General features: G+C 36.9%; 1 protein-coding gene across 4 annotated transcripts in view; it reads right to left on the bottom strand.

The window, feature by feature from the left end:
- The window catches only part of magi3a (membrane associated guanylate kinase, WW and PDZ domain containing 3a), a 122,131-nt gene that overhangs the window by 12,528 nt on the left and 88,524 nt on the right, over nucleotides 1-21,079 (bottom strand). For all 4 annotated transcript variants that reach the window (XM_039651666.2, XM_039651667.2, XM_039651669.2 and 1 more), the window contains 6 exons: nucleotides 17,232-17,400; nucleotides 14,621-14,700; nucleotides 14,098-14,155; nucleotides 11,283-11,407; nucleotides 5,984-6,175; nucleotides 2,368-2,940 (listed from right to left, as the gene is read on the bottom strand). In XM_039651666.2, the coding sequence (XP_039507600.2) occupies nucleotides 2,368-2,940; nucleotides 5,984-6,175; nucleotides 11,283-11,407; nucleotides 14,098-14,155; nucleotides 14,621-14,700; nucleotides 17,232-17,400 (1,197 nt within the window). The remainder of the gene's footprint in view (nucleotides 1-2,367; nucleotides 2,941-5,983; nucleotides 6,176-11,282; nucleotides 11,408-14,097; nucleotides 14,156-14,620; nucleotides 14,701-17,231; nucleotides 17,401-21,079) is intronic.

The raw sequence follows: 21,079 nt of genomic DNA on the forward strand, positions 1-21,079 counted from the left end.
TTAACATTAAATATTTTTGCACACTTCACCATTAATAGCACTATCAAGAGGTTTGCAAAATATTAATCATGTCAACATCTGTGTCCATATCAACAACAAATCATACACTACGGTTCAAATATTTGGGGTTATTTTTTTATTTTGAAGGAAAATAATACTTTTATTCATCATTAAATTGATCAAAAGTAAAAGTAAAGACATTTATAACTTAAAATAATCCATTTCAAATGCTGTTCTTTTGAAATTTGTTCATCAACAAATCCTGAACAAATCCATAAGCAGCTTAATTCTTTTCAGCATTGATAATAGGAAATGTTTCTTGAGCAGCAAATCAGCCTATTAGAATTATTTGTTAAGGATCATGTGACACTGAAGACTGGAGTAATGATGCTGACAATTCAGCTTTGCCATCACAGGAGTAAATTGCATTTTAAAATATATAGATTTTCTAATGGCAACAACAACAAAAAAATCTTTCTGACCCCAAACTTTTGAAAGGCAGTGTAGAGGAATATATATAAAAAAAGATTAAAATCTAAAACTTTTTATTCAGGAAGCTGGATTTCAATCTGGTTAATATTAATACAGTGGGGAAAAAACATCAAAAATCAACAGTGGCCACTAGGAGGCAGTGTAGTCTACATTGCATTTATATACCGGTATACTGGAAAAGTAAATAACATGACATAATATACACAATGTGGGGTATGATGGACCTGTGACAGATATGTTTATGTACAGTATTGTGTGTGTGTGTAATATGATAAAGCCCTGTATGTTACCTTTCAATGCGAATAAGGTCTATCAGTCTTTATTAAAAAACTGTCAATGTAGAACATCCACACCAGCTGTATGCAGTGCTTTGTGAAGACTTTCGAGCATATGACGGTGTTAGTATAAGTCAGAGAAGAAAAGCTTGCTTATGAATACGCTTGACCTTTTGCAGCCACAACCCGATAGCACTGTGACAGCCAAATCTTGGAAGTGAGCAAATGAACACAGATCACTTGGGTTCCAGACAAACCACAGACTAGATGCAATATAGATCTGTGTGCATAGCCGCTATGCGCCCACTGCTGTGCATGCAAATACGGGCTTCAGTTCAATTACAACATTTGGGTTAGGGATCCCTGCAAGTTCAGATGGTAAAACTAGTGTGACAACTGTTTTAATGAGATTCATCTACTGTATATAAACTATTGATAAGGAGTCCACAAACTAAAGATGTAATCAGAGACTTTGCACACAAATGAAGAGTAATTAAGAATGACATCACTTTATTTCGATTACTTCACAAATGAACATTAATCACAACAGTAACTTGATGTACCGAGATGGTGCGGTCTAGTATTTTCTGTGTCACGGTGCATAAGTGCGAACACTCTTTCCTTTAGGCTTTAACAGACTCATAGTGATATATGATGTTCAGTCTCGCTAAAATGTGAAGATCTCTCACTCAAACACAACCGTCTATCTGTTTCAGCTCTCACCTTCTCTGCTATGTCTCTCGCTCTATTCTTCTTCACACATCTTCAGTTTACATAAATGACTTTCTTTTTCTTCAACTTTGTCTCTCAGAGTTTAATGTTAACTAGGGGTACGTTTACACGAGAATGTGTTTTTTTGTGTCCAGACGTCAATGTTGTCAGGCAAGTAATGTTACTTTCTAAAGAAAAGCTACGTACCCATAGAATGAACATGTAATACACATGCGCATGATGTCACAAATTCAAGTTTGTGTATTTTACAAGAAGATCATCGTATCATTTTCAAAAACTTTTAGTTTGAAGCCCGTTTTCAAAAGTTTGCATTTTCAGGTCCCAAAATTTTGGCATTGTCATGTAAAAGAGCAGCCAAAATGTATAAAAATTATATTGAGAAAATGTGTCATGTAAATGGCCCCTAAAACAATGAAAATCCTTTTTGTTAATTGCAATAAAAAATAAATATTAGATGAAAAACGTGTACGTGATGCCGAAGTACAAACACTGAAACTGAGATAAAAAATAAAGTAAACCTAAACAGCAATATTTAAAAATGTGTTACTGTATGTGATTGTCATTTTTAATAGTTTCATCTTTTACAATTTTTAACTAAAATGTATTTTATTTCAGATTTGAAGTTTAATATCTTCTATAATTTAAATACTGTAACAACATTACTAAAACTTACCCACAACTGTAAAATAATAATAATTAAATTAAAAATATTAATAAATAATAGAATAATATGTAAACAATACTATAAATGAATAAATTAATAAATGATGACAGAATATATATTTTGGGGTAACTGTCACTAGGGCCAGATCTGGCATGCAATGGGGGTGTAGTCAAACATTGTTGGGTGTAATTGGTCATCACTCACCTCCTCTGAGCACCAACACGTTGACCTCGCTGCCCACGGGCAGGTCTTTGAGGATGTCCACCACCTGTGAGTGGGACAGGGTCTGCACATTCTGCCTGTTAATGTCCTTAATCACATCCCCCTTCAGCAGACCACGGCACCACTGAGCGTCCAGAATCATCTTCACCTTCTGGCCCAGCGGACAGTCTGCGATGGCAAAGCCGAATCCACTCGGCCCCTTTACCAACGGCACGCTGACCAGCTCGGGCTGCAGCAGGGTGCTCTCCCCCGCCTCTGGGTGGCGTCCATTGGGCATTGCTGCAGCTGGGTGTCTGCTATCGGTGCTCATGTAATGGAGGTCCTGCAGGGAGGGGGTGCCTTCTGAATGGATGGGCTGCCCGTCCATCCCTGGCATGGCAGTCATTATGTCGCCTGTGGCCTCTTCGCTAGAATTGGTGTCCTCTGGGAGTGGGTATCCACGGCACAAGACCATATCCACATACTGATTCACAGGAATGGACTGGAACATCTGCACCACATCTGCATGGGTCTTTCCTAGCACACATGCACCGTTTATGTCAACTATAACATCACCTGCACAAGAAAGGAAGAAAAAGCATGAATGAAGCAGATGTCAAATCTGTTCCAAACCCTAGTGTGCTGACAGCATGTTTAAGCACCAAAACTGCAATCCTGATGCAAAAGCTGTTCTGAACAGGATGGAGCAAAGTAATTAAAATCCAGCATTTAATATATGTAATATGTACTTTTAGTATTATTGATATTATACTATTATAGTATTTAGTAACATTTTGAATTAGCTTTCATTTTTCATCTGCACTTTAGGTTTATTTTGTTATATGCTTTTTATCATTTCTAATTTTCCATGTTTTTCCATCTAAATTTCATTAGAGCTTTATTTCAATAAATGAAAAAGATTTTCAATAGTAAATAATAACAATACTGTTTTGTGCTTATTAGAATATTCTGTTTTAGCTCATCAACATGCTAACCTAATGCAACGGTTGTTTCAAAGTGTGTATAAAATTACATATTTTGGGATTTAGTGTAAGGAAGCATAAATGCAGCACTTCCCAAATACATTGCACCAATTTTAGTGAATATATGAAGAGTTCAGATGCAAAAGCCTCTAAATGCCATTTGAAATTTTCTTCTTTAATGATGATTTTTATCAAACTTGTATATGTAAGTTCAGTAATTTCACTTAAATAACAATTAATAGGTAATTATCATTGCCATTTAAGTGAAATCACTGAAATTAAATATACAAGCTTGATAAAAATTATCATTCTAGAAAAAAATTTCAAATGGCACTTAGAGGCTTTTGCATCTGAACTCTTCATATATTTATCAGTACTAAAAAAGCCAACAAAAACTGTTCATAATACGTTCTTATTAAAACACAATTGTCTGTGCGTGCTATGCAATTTGCTTTAGCTTAGCAACATTAGACTCATGCACTCCATATGTCCAGTAAAGTTGTCTATTTGTATTTAAGTCTATATAGAGCCTTTTAAATCAGTCAAAAATAAGATTGTACCCAGCATATGACTACGGTGACAATTTCAGCTCAAACTTTGGCACAAACAGCCTGTGCCGAGGACACGATGAAGATTTTAAACCCGGAAGAAAAAGACTAAAATTTAACCATTTTCCCCCTACTATTAAATCTAACAGATGCTAACATTGTCTTCAATAGAGTTTCAACACACACATCTCTGTTAAAATCTCATTCTATTCATCTCATATCTCATACTAGAACTATTCTCTTCATAGGGGAATGTGTATGGAGTTTGATACGCAGTGATAAAGAGGCAGTGCCCACATAACCATTACTCGAGCTAAAGTCAATGATCCGCTCAGTTGGTGCAGTCTATCAAATGGTAAGTGTGTCTATTGATCAATGCAGAGAACGTTGGGGGATTCCAGCATTCTTTTCTATTCCGGACCACTCAATGGCATCCGGGCTCGCTTCGCTTCTTGAAAGTGATTGTTCTACCCGAGTCATCCTGCTGCTTATACAGTAATATTGGCATGGAAAAACACTGTCAAAGTGCCACAAGCATCAATGTTTCTTTCAGATCACCAGGAACTCGCAAGTAACTGGTCCAGGTCTACAACTAGCCATGATGGTATTCGTTTTTAGACCATGGTGAGTTTAACAAAAAACGTAAATTATTTCTAACTGACCACCCAGATGAATATTGTATCTGTTTGGCTGACTTTTATTCAAATAATTGCTCTTCATTTGAACTTTCTATTTATTAAAGCACAATGGTTTTCAACATTGATAATCAGAAATTTTACTTGAGCAGCAAGATTATAATGGTTTCTGAAGGATCATGCAAGACTGAATACTGAGTAATGGCTGCAGAAAATTCAGCTTTACATCAAAGTAATACATTGTAATGCTATTTCACAATATTACTGTAGGACGCATGGCTTTTGGACGGCGATTTGCAGGTAGGGTGGGATCGTATGCTTTTGATCCTAGCAGGCTAAATTTAACATTTCCCAGATCACCTATTGCAACTTTAAGGACCAGATTTACTAACAGCTTGTGCCATAGCAAACCCTCTTTTAGTGTTAAAAAAACTACCGTCACGATTTACAAAAAACACGGAGGGAAAAATAAGTGTTGATAAGACCTTATTGCATATGCATTAGTATGACTTTATGGGAGGAGAGTATTTAAATTAATTATGCTAAGGTTTGCGCTAGTCAATTTACTGCTATTTGCACCATTATTTACTGCCCAAAAAGGCACGTCTAAAACCAGACGCTAATTTGCGCTGCTAAGATTTCGTTGGTCACTATGGAAATGTGTTCTTTAATTTGCACGTTGTCAGTAGATCACACGCAGAACTTTCCTCTGCCATCAGCAATTTTTTGGAATTGCACTCTCATGCTAAATTCTCACTCTCATTGCCCTGTTTAGTCAATCTGGCCCTAAATGCGTTGGGACCAGACTCCAACATAAGTAAACAGTGAGAATCTACAATTAAAATATATTTGTAATGGATTAATGTTTTGCCGGGTCAAAGAGAGGCTCATAAAGCGCCCTCTATGGCTTTTTTGTTAGCCTGACAAAATGTAAGAATTTGCATAAAGAAATTGGAAGCCTCTTTGAACCAGCTGAAGCATGTTTATTGCTCCACACTCAAATCCAGAATTAAATGTATATCTCGGTTAAACTGTTTTACAATTCTATGTCCAGATTGATGTCTCCAGAGAGCCAGTATACTGGCAGTTGTTTCCACATATTGTAATGGAGGGTAGTGAGTGTTGGTGTAAGCGCTGCAATTATTGCCAAACACGACTCTGCAGGAAAGCCAGTTCCCCTGATGCTTACCCACTGACTCTGATTTATTCTATCGCTATCTACGCAATCCTGCTGTGGGCATTTTCACAAGATTATTTACTTGGAATCTGGTAACCCAGCAATGTGCCAAGAAATGGATGTGGCATGGCATCTGACAATGTGATTGAATGAGCCAGGGTGTTAATGTGTTTAACTATGCTTAGATCCAATTAATTACCTGATGGCTTATCAATATTCATAAAATAATCACCATGTTGCCTCAGGGCTAAATGAACAGGAGCCAAGCGGATTTACCCGAAGCGATTTTGTTATCGTGTGCGGCGGGTCCATCTCTCAGGACGTTTTTCACTTGAAGGAATTCATCTGGTCGGTCTCCACCGATGATGGTGAAACCGAAGCCCTGAGGACTCTTCTTCAGAGCTGTGCGCAGGATAGCACCCTTCAACTGAGATGGGTCCCGCGTGAATCCCCTCAAACCAGCTTCATCTAAAAGACAGAGAGTGAGTATGTGAGACTAACAATTTAAAACTTGTTTACTGGGCAAGACAAGGCGCGTGTACTTAAGCAAGCTGTTGGTAGAGAAATCTCAACTGTTTGTCAAAATTAACGAAGTTCCCTTTTAATAATCGAATCTGTTCCTGCAGTGTTTATTACTGCACAACTGAAACCATCATAAAAAAGGCTCAGAAAGAAACAAAAAGAACAGAGGGGAATATTACACAGAGAGAACTACGAAAAAAATAGGGAAGTCTGGATACCATTAGTCATTCGTATTGAATAATGCAACAGAGAGCGAAATAGAGAGAGGGAGAGAGAGTAAAAGATACATTACTAAAAAAAATATTACTAAATAGTGAATGATAGTGGGATTGTTCTGTAAATATCCACAATCAATCATCACAGTCCATTCATTACACTTTACCTCATTACATAATTTACTAATCCCAAACTTTTGACCAGTAGTGTATAAAAGAATAACTTACAACGAAAATAAACAACAACAAAAAGACTAGTCAAATATTGCACAATAGTTTTGGGTATCATTCTCTACTTCACCAATGATGATGCTGTCCAATTCTTGAGGGGAATAATATTACAATAATAATTTCCAAATTCCATTCTATAATTATTCGATTAAAAAAATAAAAAAATATATAAAATAAATCTGAAAACTGGAAATTATGTGTAGAAAGTATCTATTAAATAAAAGAGCCTGTTTCTTGCTGCTCAACCATGTGAAGCACAACAGCACTGAGCACTTACATCAGATAATCACACAGAGTTATGAAACAAAATAGAGTGAAACTGGTGAAGAGGATCTGGAAAAAATGAGTCTGAACATCGGCGAGGCTTGCAGCTCTGACTGAAATGGATGGAGGGACTCCGTGTTAGGGCTACCATTGCCATGACATACAAGAAAGAAGAAACAAGGCAAGAGATAAACTGAAACTAGCAATTATATAAAAAACTGAAGAAGTGAACTGAAGAAGCGGCTGATCTTTTCTCTCTCCAAGTGTAATGTTTTTTTTTTTTTTTATGACATGCTTTGAGTGCCTGAACATCATTTCACCCCTCGCGCAATTAAGGTCAGTCTTTTGCTTCTATTCTTTTTCTCTTTTTTAAAAAGTTCACTATGGTTCCATATTGTTTTCATTTTTGGGTGAACTATCCCTTTAAACATACAGGGAATCGCAATGGAATACTATTTCGATATTCAGATCTTCACGGTGAAAGGTAAAACTTCCGAAATCTCTGTGTAAACAATGAGTGACGTACACACGCAAGCGATCACTTCCGGCGCATGCGCAGACCGAAGCACCCGTGCCTTCAGATCACATGGACGTTGCTGTGATTACAAGAGGTAAAAACTATATAAATACTGTTCGTTTTCTCACACAAACCGCTCGTGTCGTGTCTTAGGCCATCAATGTGTACTTACATTTACGAGTCATTAAATCATGTTTAATTTGGACTTCTCTGTGCATGCTTTTTCAGGTGAACCCCATAAACCTCCATTATATGACTGATAGACAACAACGGTTTGACCTAAAAATATCAAAATTGAAAATGCTGTGGAAACAAACACACCTACATCTTGGATGCCCTTGAGGTAATCTAAAACATCAAAAATTCATTTTCAAAGTGAACTATCCCTTTAAGATGAAGGTGTTCAACACTGACTATGAATCAGCTGTAAATGGCGGATCATACACTAATTACTGTCATTTATAACACAGCGGATTCTTTTCTTTTTCCTTGTCTCATTTGAGAGTGCCAACAGCATCAGATGAGGCCACATCAATCTCATTAGGAGAGCAGGGATGGATATCTCAGCATGTGTGGTGGGAATTGGATTTGCATAATATCCACATTGATGAGTCGGACTGGCCCTATGAAAAGGATTATGTTGATTGTAATAACCATGGCACACATTTGAACTGTGCGCCACAAGTACGTGCGAGTCGGTTGTCGGTCACAGGTACACATAAACCCATTGTTGCATGTTAGATTTATCACTCTCTCTCTCTCTCTCTGCCTGTAGTGCTGTTTTCACATTCAGCCGGTGAGGGAATTGTGGGAAAAGGGGGAAAAGGCGGAGGGCTGATGTTTATGTTCACTTTATTATGCTTCTCATGCATAAAGGGCTGCTGAGTCGGATTATAAAATGTCGGAGTATAATTAAAGGTGTAGTATGAGCGATGTGTGTGTGTCCACAAGGATAGTAATACCACATTTGTTAGTCCCAAACAGATTATAAATCACACTAAATAGTTTTTTTTAATGTAAAAATGCAGAATGTTTTCAGTGAGGGTTGTGTTTAGGGCAGAGAACATTCTGTACAGTTAACAATCATTATGTCTATAGAAAGTCCCCATAAAACATGGAATTCCAACACGTGTGTGTGTTGTCGGAAATGACCCAAAGGCACAAGCAAAATGGCAAGAGCTATAATTGTTTTATAATTGCTTGAGTATATGAATAAAATAAATGAAATGCATGAATTTTGTCTTTTCTCTTACAATGGTGGGTATAATGGTGTAGTTACGGCTATAATATCTGATTATTCTCTATAAAACACTGCTTGACTGCATTATATTTTTGCTTATATTTGTGCACACTCATCCCTGTCCTATTCTCAACTAGGCAGTAACCATCCACTCATTAAAGTGTCTTGGCCAGCTAACAGAGCATAGCGAAGGGGGGCAGCGTCTGCTTTCACTAATGAGACAGAACAAACGTCCATTGCCAGCCTTCCAGAGGGGATAGGAGAACACAAAATCAGTGCTCAGAGGACACAGGAACACACAGGAGACAGCAAAGCACAGGGAGTCCAAACAACTAACGGCCAAAGTCTGGGTTAACCTTGAACAAGCTGAAACTGAACTAAAGTCATGTGTTGGCTGGTCAAAATATAAAATATATCATTCAGATAAAACAGGATATTCTTTCACGACAGAGTAGGGAGTAGAATATAATCAATCTCTAATCTAATAAAGAAACCCAAACTATGTTAGTATATAACATAACAAAAATGGTTTGGACAGAGTCATTTGGAAGTGGCCTCGGTAAGACATTTTACAGTATTTTTTATCAAATAAATGCAGCCTTGTTTAGCATATTGATACCACAGACTTGTTAAGTAGTGATTGGCTGCATCCAAGGTAGGAACACAATGTTAGCTTTACTTTCCGTCTCCTCAAATAACTACTATATGACTATATGTATAGTAATATAGTAGTATATATACTAAATATATCGTATTATAGTTGTATATATACTAAATAACATCTGATTTCTGAAGGCAGAATAAATGTATCCTTCGCTGCCTTTGATATCCCACAATGCTGTACGTTCCAGTCCATGACAGTCAAGCTAAAACATAAAGATGGCATCTGAAAGTTGCAGTTTGCGGTCAATTTGTGTTTAAATATACATTTTTGACCAATTATTTCTTTTTTTTTTGATGCAATTTCTAGCAAGAAATTATTATTCAATCATGTTTGCCAATTATCACCAAACCTGTCTCTATTTTATTTTAGATTATTAAACCATTATGCTGCCTCAGAAGTCTGTCCAAAAGACAGTTCGGTAAGGTACCTTCGCATGTAAACGCTGCCTGCAAAGTAATTGCTGGATAGGGTAGAAAGGCAACAAGTCCGCTGCCTAAGTTTTCAGACGCAGCCATTGTGTTTACATGTTAACATTAGCACTCTCTAATGCACGTTAGCATTAGCAGTATTAGACTTTTCAGTGTACTCTTATTTTGCATCCTATTTAGGACGGGCAGCATGCAAATTGGGGACAGGGAACGAGTGTGTGTTTAAACTAATGCTTTAAAACCTGATAGATGAGCAAACACCTCTTGTAAACAAGAAAAAGGCAGCGAGAGAAACCGTAAAAATGAAAGAGTCAGAGCTACTGCTTAGTGTCACATCATAGAGGACAGAACAAGGAAGTTAAATTAACAGTGAAACACCAGCAACAAAGTGGAATATGAACATAAACATGCAAGTTGAGCGTAAGTAAGTACACGGTCAAACATAAATACACACACAGATGGTAAAACACATGCTAGCTGAGAGAATTCAATCACAGATCATATCAACCCCAGATACTGATTGAGTTCTTCTGATGGAAATGTTCTGCCCCAACTTAAATCAACATCTGACCTTCTCATAAATTTCGTATGAGTTCACTAAACGGTATGAATCAAATGGTACATATTAGTATCTTTTGAACGGGTACCGCCCCAATGACAGATTTTGTACCTTAGTGTGTGACATGATAAAACATCAAGAAATAAATCATTTTTGTTCCATGCTAATCTGTGTTTTGTCCTAACAAGCAATGACCTTGACAAAAGCAATGTGTGTCCAGATAATTTGATGGTCGCTTGGTTTCTATTTTTGCCACATCACGCCGGCTGGCTCTGAAGTCTCAAATCCTGCGACGCCATCTTCATATTAAGCATAAAATATGTTCAGCTGGCATGTTGTTGCTTCACACAATATTCATTTTCAGTGAGGACAGAATTATTGCATGACACTGCAGGAAACAGTTTGCATGTGACTTTTGTCACTTCCTGATCTCATTCCCATTGAATTGTTTCCTGCCACCACAGCTGACGACTAACTAAACACCAGCTTGGACTAGTTTGACGGTTTAGACCAGAAAACCACCGTAGGCTGGTTTTAGAAATTCTAGCAGGATGGGTTATGTTTACGTAAAGTGACAGTGAAAATTCTTACATTGTTACAAAAAACTATTTCAAATAAATGCTGTTCTTGTAAATGTTCTATTAATCAAATGATCCTAAAAAAATAGATATATATTTTATGGATTCCAGAAAAATAGCAGCAAAAGTGCTTTCAATATTGACAATAATAAGAAATGTTTCTTGAGCAACAAACCAGCATATTAAACAATTTTGAAAAGGATCATGACACTACTTTGGCTGCTGAAAATTCAGCTTTGCCATCACAGGAATAAACATATTAAAGTAGACACATAAAGTGGCAAAAAAAATTAAATAAAACAAAAACAGAAGTAGTAGGAAATGGAGGAATAATGTAGAAGAAAGTTAGAATTTTACTTAAGGGTGTTGGTACTGCTCCTGCGGTCGTTGCTATTGGCTGACTGGTTGGAGACGAATCCTGGCTGATTTTCTTCTTGGCTTCCTGCACCGGATTCTCAAACTGAGTCTTCTGACTGATGTGGCTGATGGAAAGAGTGAGACAGTCAGTGCAAATGGCCAGAGATGGTAGATACAATGACATATAAGCTTGCACAAACCCTCAGGTTAAAGAGAAAGGTAGCGACGCGTATCTGTTCATGCAAACAGTCTTTTAAAGATTTGAATAAAAGAGGGAACAAAACAATATAAGAGCCAAAAGCTAACTCATTGTGCTCATGCATCTCTTCCTGTTTGTCATCTGCTAACCAGGCAGTTACCATAGACATTTAATAAAAGAAAAACAATATAAACAACATACTGGGACAGAAACTTGGAAAACCGGCATGAACTGATCCGACTCAGAAAGCAAGTAACTCTCTACACATTATTTATGAGAAGACACAATCTGTCATAAACACTGCAAGTATTTTATCAATCAATACTTCAGCATTATTTTACCTTACCTGAGAAACGAAAAGTTTTCAGAGAACATCTTTTTGTTTGTTTTACACTAAACCTCACTAAAATTTCTTAGAAAACAGAAAAAACAGCCAACGAGGTACTATAAATTGAATGTAGTGTATACTCTCTGAAAACTTTTAAGTTAATGTGACATTTCCAAAATGTGACATATTTAAATAAAACAGTAAATTAAAAACATTGGAAATTGATTGGATGGCGAAAAGAGGGAGTTACATGTAAGAATAGAGACAGAACAAATTGAGTTTGTAAAAACAATGCCTAAAGCGGCCATTTAGCATCCAGTAGCCTGCATGCCCTAAACGACTTCAGTGGAAAATAAAGATGATTTGATTAAAGATTATAAAAACAATTGTTTTTCCTTTGGAACAACCATGCAGAGATGAATAGCATGCAATAGGGTCAATTTTCATGCTGACTTTAGAATTGATCTTGTTTTAATAAGGATGTTTTTACAACACAAAAACATTGATAAAAGAAAACATATATATATATATTATCTATACATTTTGCAGTAAACCTTTTCTGGACCTTCTGAAACGATCATTAAAAACATCCTTGATTAAAAGTACCACAGAACAGCCCTGTTTCAACCCCATCTGTAATTGCTGTTCACTCTCCTCTACAAACGCCACATTTGTTTTCTTGTTTGTTAGCTGCCGAAATGAATCAATATTACCTTGGCAAGCCTTTCCAGAGACACAAGCATTTCCTCTGCAGAGGTTCTGGCTCAGAGCTGGAGTGTGTTGTTTAATCCTAACACACCCCACAGGTTGCATGTAAAGTGAAATAAGCAGCTCGTCTGCATTGTGCGACTCTGCTTTAACTGTTGTACCTGCCAGTCGTGACTCCACCTAGGGAAGGCTTTTAACAATCCCAGATTCCTTGCAAAACCAGTCGGTGTGCTGCGAATTTGTAGAAGAAAGGTACTGTTTGTGCTTTTGCTGTGTGTGACTCATGCTGAGACTTATCCACCCAATCCACAGAGAGTGAGAGACTGTGTGCTCTCATCTGACTGCTGAAGTTCTCTGTTTGTGATAATTTAGGCACATCGTAATGAGGCTCTGTGCCAAACCAAATTCAAATCAAAAATAAAACCTCGTTTTGTTGACCTCCTTGCATAAATATCCTGGCACAGCAGGGATTGACCTCACACAAAAATAAATGGCATTAAAATCAAATCATGTATTCCCTCCCCAAAGCCCTTGACTGTTCTGCCAACAACCTCAATATCCCAATGCTTCAATCAAGAGCAGAAAATTAGCAAATCCAGCCACATCACATTGATCAGTCTCCCATCTCAGAAACATCCAAATTCACACCCATACTATACATATATATATATATATATATATATATATATATATATATATATATATATATTCAATAATCAGGGGGTTAGAATACTGAGATATTTTGAACCTTTTTTTGTAAAAATATATATATATTGTTGATAAATATTTATGATAATAAATTTTATATTTATTATTAAGATGCAAGGTGAGTGAGTGAATCTCTTTTACTGTTAGGCAAAACCTTTAGTTTATGATCAGAGTTTTTTTTTAGTCATAGCTAAGTAATCTTAATTCATTATAGATAATTCTAAACTATATATCTATTGATATTTTTATAATTATATAATTTGATGAATAACTTAATGTAATTCAAATCTGAATATAATATAACAACAACAACTGCATATTTTAATTAATTAAGAATTTTGTGCATTTTAATTTTATTATCTAACTAGCACAGAAATGTGACTGGATCGTAGTATTTTGCAAAACTTTGTATATGTCCGACTCCATAATTTAAACTTAATTATTTTTCATTCTTTTATTTATTTATTTATTTTTTCATTTCACAAAGTTATGTTTTACAAAAACTCCATGGCCCAAGTACTAAAATCTTGCTTCAAACTGAACATGATGCTTTACTTGGGTTCAGGGTTGCCAGGTTCTAGAAAAATGTCCAGCCCAAAGCCGAATCAGAATCAGTTCTTAAGTAAGTTGCATTACTTTCATTACTTGTGCAATTGGTTTGTGTTCCCTTTGGTTGGGAATGAGGGTTACAATCCTTTTATGCCTTTATTGTTGTTTTATACTCTAAAAAGCTGGATTCGTAAAGAAATGATATCGGGGGAAAAAGACTGAGCCAAACGAGCAACGGAAAACTTCAGCAAACCAAGAAGTTGTGGACAAAAATGTGCCATCCATCATTCTTATTGGACCATAAATGATATGAGCATACTCACTCCACGTAATAAATTCCATACTGCGGGTCCTCAATCTTCTCCCAGCCATATGGAAGCTCTGCGGAGAATCAGACAGGCATATCAGAGACAGCTTGAACAGATGCAAATCAGCCATGTGCTTGACACCAGGGGGGCTGATTTTCTGGCTGTGATTTTCTGAGAAGCCTAATACCAGGTAGGTCAAGAAGTCTGGGTGCATTTGTATGCGTGTTTGGGCAGAGAAGAGATCAGAAGGCTGAGCGCAGAGGAAACGAGGGGTGCAGGTATTAGTAAGCTGTATGGAAAATGACTTGTTATCTTTTCCTGTGATGTAAGAGTTTTGGGGAGCCACCATCCAGACATGGACGTGCGTGTCCATTGCAAAATGCGGTGCAGGGATTGTTTGTGTGAGATGACACACTGATGGGCTCTCAGCATGTCTCCAGCGAGCTATTAGTCAGGCGGGCCAGAGAGAGAGGCTAATGTCTCACGGCTCAGCTACGGTTTGTTTACTGGTGTGATCCATGAACAAACTCCATCTTACCTCCATCTTCGCATTTTTCGGGAGGCTTAGCTTTCTTTGCCAGTCGTGGGTCGAGCCAGGTCGTGGTCTTGGTATTATGACTACACAGAGAGGGAAAGAAGCATTAGCAGACAAACACTTGATAGTCATCCTAAGCTAACACTCATAAAACTCATGTAACACTCATAAAACAGCAGCAATATGACTATACCTCACTGTAACCATGTAAAAATGACACAAACAACAATAAACACTGCTCAACGATTGCTAACAACAGATGGCAAGATGTATTTTTTCTTCATATTTTCAAAGGAGTGATTTCCACCTATGTGTACACTTGGCGGTACGTGGAAATGAATATTTTTTCGAGTCATTTCGTTCATTTCGTTCGTTGAATGAATCAAATGACTCGAAGAAAGATTCGTTCATTTTGATGAACGAGTTCAAACAGGAGAGTCACGGCGGCGCATCACAGAACAGAGCAAGGCGAGCATTTGTGCTTATAAAACTTACTTTTTTATTTATTTTTGAAATGGCCGATCGTTTCGCTAGATAAGACTATAAAATCTATTATAAGATTATAAGAAAAGATTTAAGATCTATTATAAGAAAAGATTATAAATCTATTTTATAAATGTACAGAATCACATTCATAAAATATGTGCACCATACCTTTTTTCAACCTATTATATATTTTTTTAAATGACTAATAAATATATAATAATAATACATGATTATAAAAATATATATTTTATTATTCCTCAATAATTATTGTATAATTTCATGCAGAGCTTAATATACTATAATATATAGTTTTATATAAATATGAGTTAAACATTTCTGCTTTGGAGTTGAAGGGGCACTTGAAACCTTACTAATGGGGCAAGAAAACACTATTTTATATATATATATTTTTTTAAATCCACATTAAAACATCAGCAAGACCTTTTCAAAAAGCACTTTAATTGTCTCTGCTGCGGAGGAGTGAGGAGTCCATTTAAAAAGCAAATGTGTTTAAAATCTGAAATATTCATGGCAAGGTGCAGCTCATCCTCCGAGACCCGTGCAGACAGACACGTGTGTGGAAGCAGGGCCCGCTGGGAAGGCTCCATTTAGCCGACTGTTTGCATTGTTCAGCGAATGAAGTATTGATTCGCTGGCTCTCTATTCCTCTGTGTGGATAGCAGAGATGCTTGGTCAAGGGCTGCGACCACAGATACAGGTAATGGACACTGAAAGGAAAAGGCTGTGAAAAATATCAGCTAGCTTCAGCATGCGAGAGAAGAGCTGTTTCAATTCCCAGCGCTCTCTCATGCTTGATGTGTCTGCAGGAGTTTACTGAGCGAGCCCTTAGCTGGAGAGTTGTGTGCATCTGGGCTTGGTTACAGTGAATCAGAGGCGAAATTTGAAAAGATGGACCCACAAATCATTCTTTGCTTCCCTGTTTAAAAAGACACCAGAGTGGGATCCTCACTGTACAGCACGACTTTTCTACAAAACACTCCCGTTCTATAAAACTGAAAGCATCATGTCAAATGATAGTAATCCCATATTCATGAATTAGTAGGTAAAAAAATACCCAGATTACTTTCTGCTACATCGAGATCCAGTTGTATCAGATGGACACTTTCCCGTCCCTGAGGCCAAGAACAGTGTACGGCTGACAATGCTAACAGGGCATGTTCAGTAGTATGTTCAGACTGTATTCACACTACACACTTGTATACTTACAGAACTATAGATTTTTCTAGGTTGGTAAGATTTCTAAGTGTTTTTGAAAGAAGTATCTTATGTTCACCTGCAAAAACAGTAATAGTTTAAAATATAAATTATAATGTGTTTTCTATTTTAACATTTTAAAAAGTAATTAATTCATGTGATGGGAAAACTGAATCACATAATTACTGAGCAAGTAACATTTCTTATTATTATCAGTGTTGAAAACATTATTCTGCTCAATATTATTGTGGAAGCTAATATTTTGTTCAGGATTTTTAGTTGAATGGAACATTTAAAACTATTTTTATGTAAAAAATAAATATTTGTCTTGCTGTCTTTACTGTCCCTTTTTGATCAATTTTAAGCATCCTTGCCAAATAAAGTTATTCATTTAAAAACATTACTGACCCCAAACTGTTAAACAGTAGTGCAAGTTCTTTATTAAACTGGATCTCCTATCATTTAAAAACTTTTTTTATTAGTTTTTATTACTTTTGAGTACCACAGAAAATAATTTTGAATTGTTCCTAATCTTGACAACAAACAAAATGCACTGAAAGGTCATAAGTGAATTTCTGTAAATACATTTTGTATTGGACTTATTTAAAGTTATATTCAGCTCAAAACATTGATTTAAAAATATGTATTTGGTCAATAAATCTTTTCTACCAGATACACAAAATTTACACAATCAAGCAAATCACACAATTGCACTGAAATCAAAAATCTTCTTCCATTCAGTGCCTCATGGGCACAAAAGAGCAGAATGTTGCTTAATTAAGTGAATTTAAATAATAAAAACACATTTAACTAATTCCTGGAGCTAGATTGTTGTCAAACAAACATAGCCCAAATCCCAAACCCTAAGGAATGTTGGTCCAGGAACGTATCCAACTTGGCAAACAGGACTTACTCTATAAAGTAGACCATGCCTGTCTCCGTATAGGCCATCTCCCAGCTCTTGGGCAGAGGGTCCTGGCCCTCGTCACGTGGCAGCGTGCTCCAGTTGCGGAAGTCCATGCTACTGCTTGACTGTGTGTAGCTGGGCACAGCCTTCCTCCACTCAGGTCCCTCCTTGTGTTCTGGGAGTGGAAAGAGCAAAAAGAAAGACAGTGAGAAAGAGGTGGGGAGAAAACAGAAATGGGGAGTAATACATACTTTAACTCTCTCTAGCACTGCAGAACAAACTTTCCAACCTTCTCAAGAGACGGAAAGAAACAGAGAAAGAGAGAGAGAGAGAGCAGACAACAAGAGCCACTAGATTTGCATGCCAGGACTGATGTTCAGGGGCAGGGCCAGAGCTAGTAACACTTCCGTGGAGCCGATATCTGTCGCATACACAAATGTGCGTCTGTTTGTCTTTGTGGGAGCGAGACAGACAGGCAGAGACAGTATAAGAGGGAGAAAACATAACATTTAAAAGTCCCATCCTTCAGTTTAAAGAGCCAGTAGTCTTTTTGTTTATTCTAGAGTGCACATGTTCCTGAAGCTCAACTCTTATAATGAAACATGATGCTAATGAAGCTATGCCAGGGTCACGGGTTTGATTCTCAGGAAACAATACATAGTGATAATGTATAAATTCAAATATATACATAAATATAATTTTATACAACACAACTATTCAAAAGTTTAGGGTTATTAAGCACTTTTTATTCAGCAAGGATGCATTAAAGTGTTCTATTTAAGCATATTAGAATGATTTCCGAAGGATCATGCGACACTGAAGAGCGTTGCCATCGCTGAAATCAATTTTAATTTTTGTGAATTTATATTGCACTACACTCTTTAGCATGATTTGAGCTAAAGAAACTACATTTAGGATCCCATTGCTGTGAGACTTAAAATAAATTAGACCTTAATCTAGACAAAGTTTTTGGATATTTTGCTCTCTCTGCAATCAAATAGTGAGCAGCTATTACTTGTATATTTGTTAAACACAGAAACCAGTTACACGAGGTGTTACCAATATGGCCTGATTGTCTTAATGGGACATTGATAGAGGAAAACATGCCTGTGTGTGTATTGTTCTGGATATGGATATACTAGTTGTACACGTTTTGAAGAGGTGAGGTGGGGTAACGGCATGAGGTGGTGAAAGTGTATTGCTATATGAAAGTGTAATATGTAACAAAAAGAAAGTGTAATAAAGTGTGAAAGTGTAATATGATTTTGCTGACATATTCATGATTAAAGCCTGTTCATCAAAATGATTTTAGCCTGGAACTGGGACGCCAGCATGTGCGGCAGATGAATCAGCACTTGTTGTATCTGTGCCGTAACCATGGCGGCACCATTCATGACACAGGCAGAAACATAAGCACTGGCATATCAATAGCAAATATCATAAGAAGTATGTATTTTTTCCTACTATGGAAGTCAATGGGGATTGAGATCTGTTTGATTAGATTGATCAGAACAAATAAACACATAGAGGTTTGGAACAACTTGAGGGTGAGTAAATGATGAATTCTGTATTTTCAGCATCAGGATCATGAATATTTTTTTATGCTGGTGTGGTGTCACCATTGTTCTGTGCCTTGGGTTACTTAGAACCAAGTCCATGCCTTTTCATTTACACCCCCCATGTAACACCAAATTTGGAATTTTAATCAACAGTACATTTTTTGTTAACCTTTTACCATATGTCTGGGAGTATCGCAACAATATTCTATGTGTGTCTTGTATTGTGATATGTATTGAATAGTGACATATACGGTCACAATAGGGTATTGTTACACCCCTAATAATAACCCATAAGGCTCGCTGCAAAGACACAGCTAGCCATTTTTAGTAAAGGAAATGTAAACGATAAAAACCACAAACACGCTTCTGGGTTGCAAAATCTTCTCAGTTTGCACTTGGCAAAGTCCAGTTAGATACTATTGTGATTTGCATCTTGTCCTTGCAGTGGTGCCAGAGGGTTTACAAAGCTCTATCCAATCATAATGGAGGACAGCTGTGAGGCATCTTGTCCAACTGGATTTGCTAAGAAAAACACAGCCAACAAAGCCTCCCTCAGTGCATCCAGAAACCTCTCCAGGTCCTAGTGGTGAAACAATTCAGATTTCCTCCAGTGACCCTCTGAAAAATAGCGCATGTTTATCGAGGTTTTCATGAGGTCTCAGTTACATAGACTTCCATTGAAATGAATTTAAAACTTAAAGCCTAAATAAACTCTTTTCATGTTATTAATCCAAAGTAAAAGTCCGTCTGTAGACTCTAACTCATTCTATTCTGAAGGTTGAAAAGCCAATATTATGGGATTGGGATAGGATATCAGTTCCCATGATGATCAATCATACCAACACAAACAGAACAGTAGTAGCATCTGCAGTGGGTTAATGTGCTGTGAATATAAAATGTTTTGGGTACTTCCTTCCCCATGCTCACCACCGCTGCATGCGAATCATCTGAAGGTGTTCACTGTTCTGTATCCCATTGATTTATGGGAAAGAATACTTGCTGTGCAGGGAGCATCAGTAACTCATTCCTACTTTCAGCATGATGTAGCCGAACTCCAACCGAGCTCCCCAGAAGTCTTCCCACAAACCAAAACTTTGCAGAAGAAATACCATTCTAGGAAGTAGCAGGTTATGCTTTAAAATCAAAAGCTGGAGATCTCTGAAAAACGGCATGTATTTTTAATATTGATTTTGTTTACTGTAACTATTTCTCAGGCAATATTGCGGATTTCTGGTACAATGGAGCGATAGGAGGGCTGGGATAGGCACTGCCCACTCTTCGCTCCAATGAAATCACAAAATGAAATTCAAAGTCATCAATTCATATATATATACAGTAGGTGGCCCTAGGTGGTTGGTGGCAGGAGTGCACATTAGCATGGCAGTGGGTTGGCTCAAACTGAATCATTAATGCAAAAATTAATGTAAAAGACTAATAATAAGCCTGAGGCATCTTTTTAATGAGAAGGTAGAAGACAGAGTGCCGGGGCTGGTACACAAGTCAGAAATAGGTAGCACGGCACAGCAGTTACTCTGTGGAAAGAGTGCAGAGACACTTTTATGCCTCATAGCAAACAGCAGTCCTTTTAACATGCTCATTACTTAAAGTGATACCAACCACACGCGCATTCATTGTGAACTCAATACGGTCTATTTATGCCACTGGATAATCACTGAAAAGAAAAAAAACTCAGTGTATTAAAAGCTCAACTACTGTTCAGGTATCTAAAACAACTTGATTCCTGCAGAGCATCAGCGGTTAGAAAGGTCCAAAACTCTGGACTTTTAGTAGTACCTAGTCCTAGGATTTCTATATATTTTAATGATTATAATCACAACTCATAATAACTGCTTTAATGAGAAAATTGTTTCTGTCTAAATATGTACATGATGTTAGCTAACTGAATTATTTGTATTATCTTAGAATTGTACATTTCTGAAATAAGGCCATTACTTCGACACAGTTACTCATATCTGATAACAAATTACACTAAATTGTAATGTAGAATGTGTAAAGCTACTTTGAAACTATATGTATTGTGAAAGATGCTAGAAAGTAACCCGGCTCAAGCAACAAGATAACAGGTTTGATTCCGAGGTAACATATACATGTATACTGGTTAAAAATAAATGTAACAACATATACTGAATGCATATTGCTATGAGATTGGCTGTTTATTAGTACTTAAAGCACATATTAATGCCTTATTCTGCATGACCAAATTATATATCCCTTAATCCTACCCCATCCCTAAACTTAACAAATACCTCACTAACTATTAATTGAGTTTATTGA

Source organism: Pimephales promelas, chromosome 20 (assembly GCF_988280905.1).
Source record: "Pimephales promelas chromosome 20, fPimPro1.hap1.1, whole genome shotgun sequence".
Lineage (NCBI taxonomy): Eukaryota > Metazoa > Chordata > Actinopteri > Cypriniformes > Leuciscidae > Pimephales > Pimephales promelas.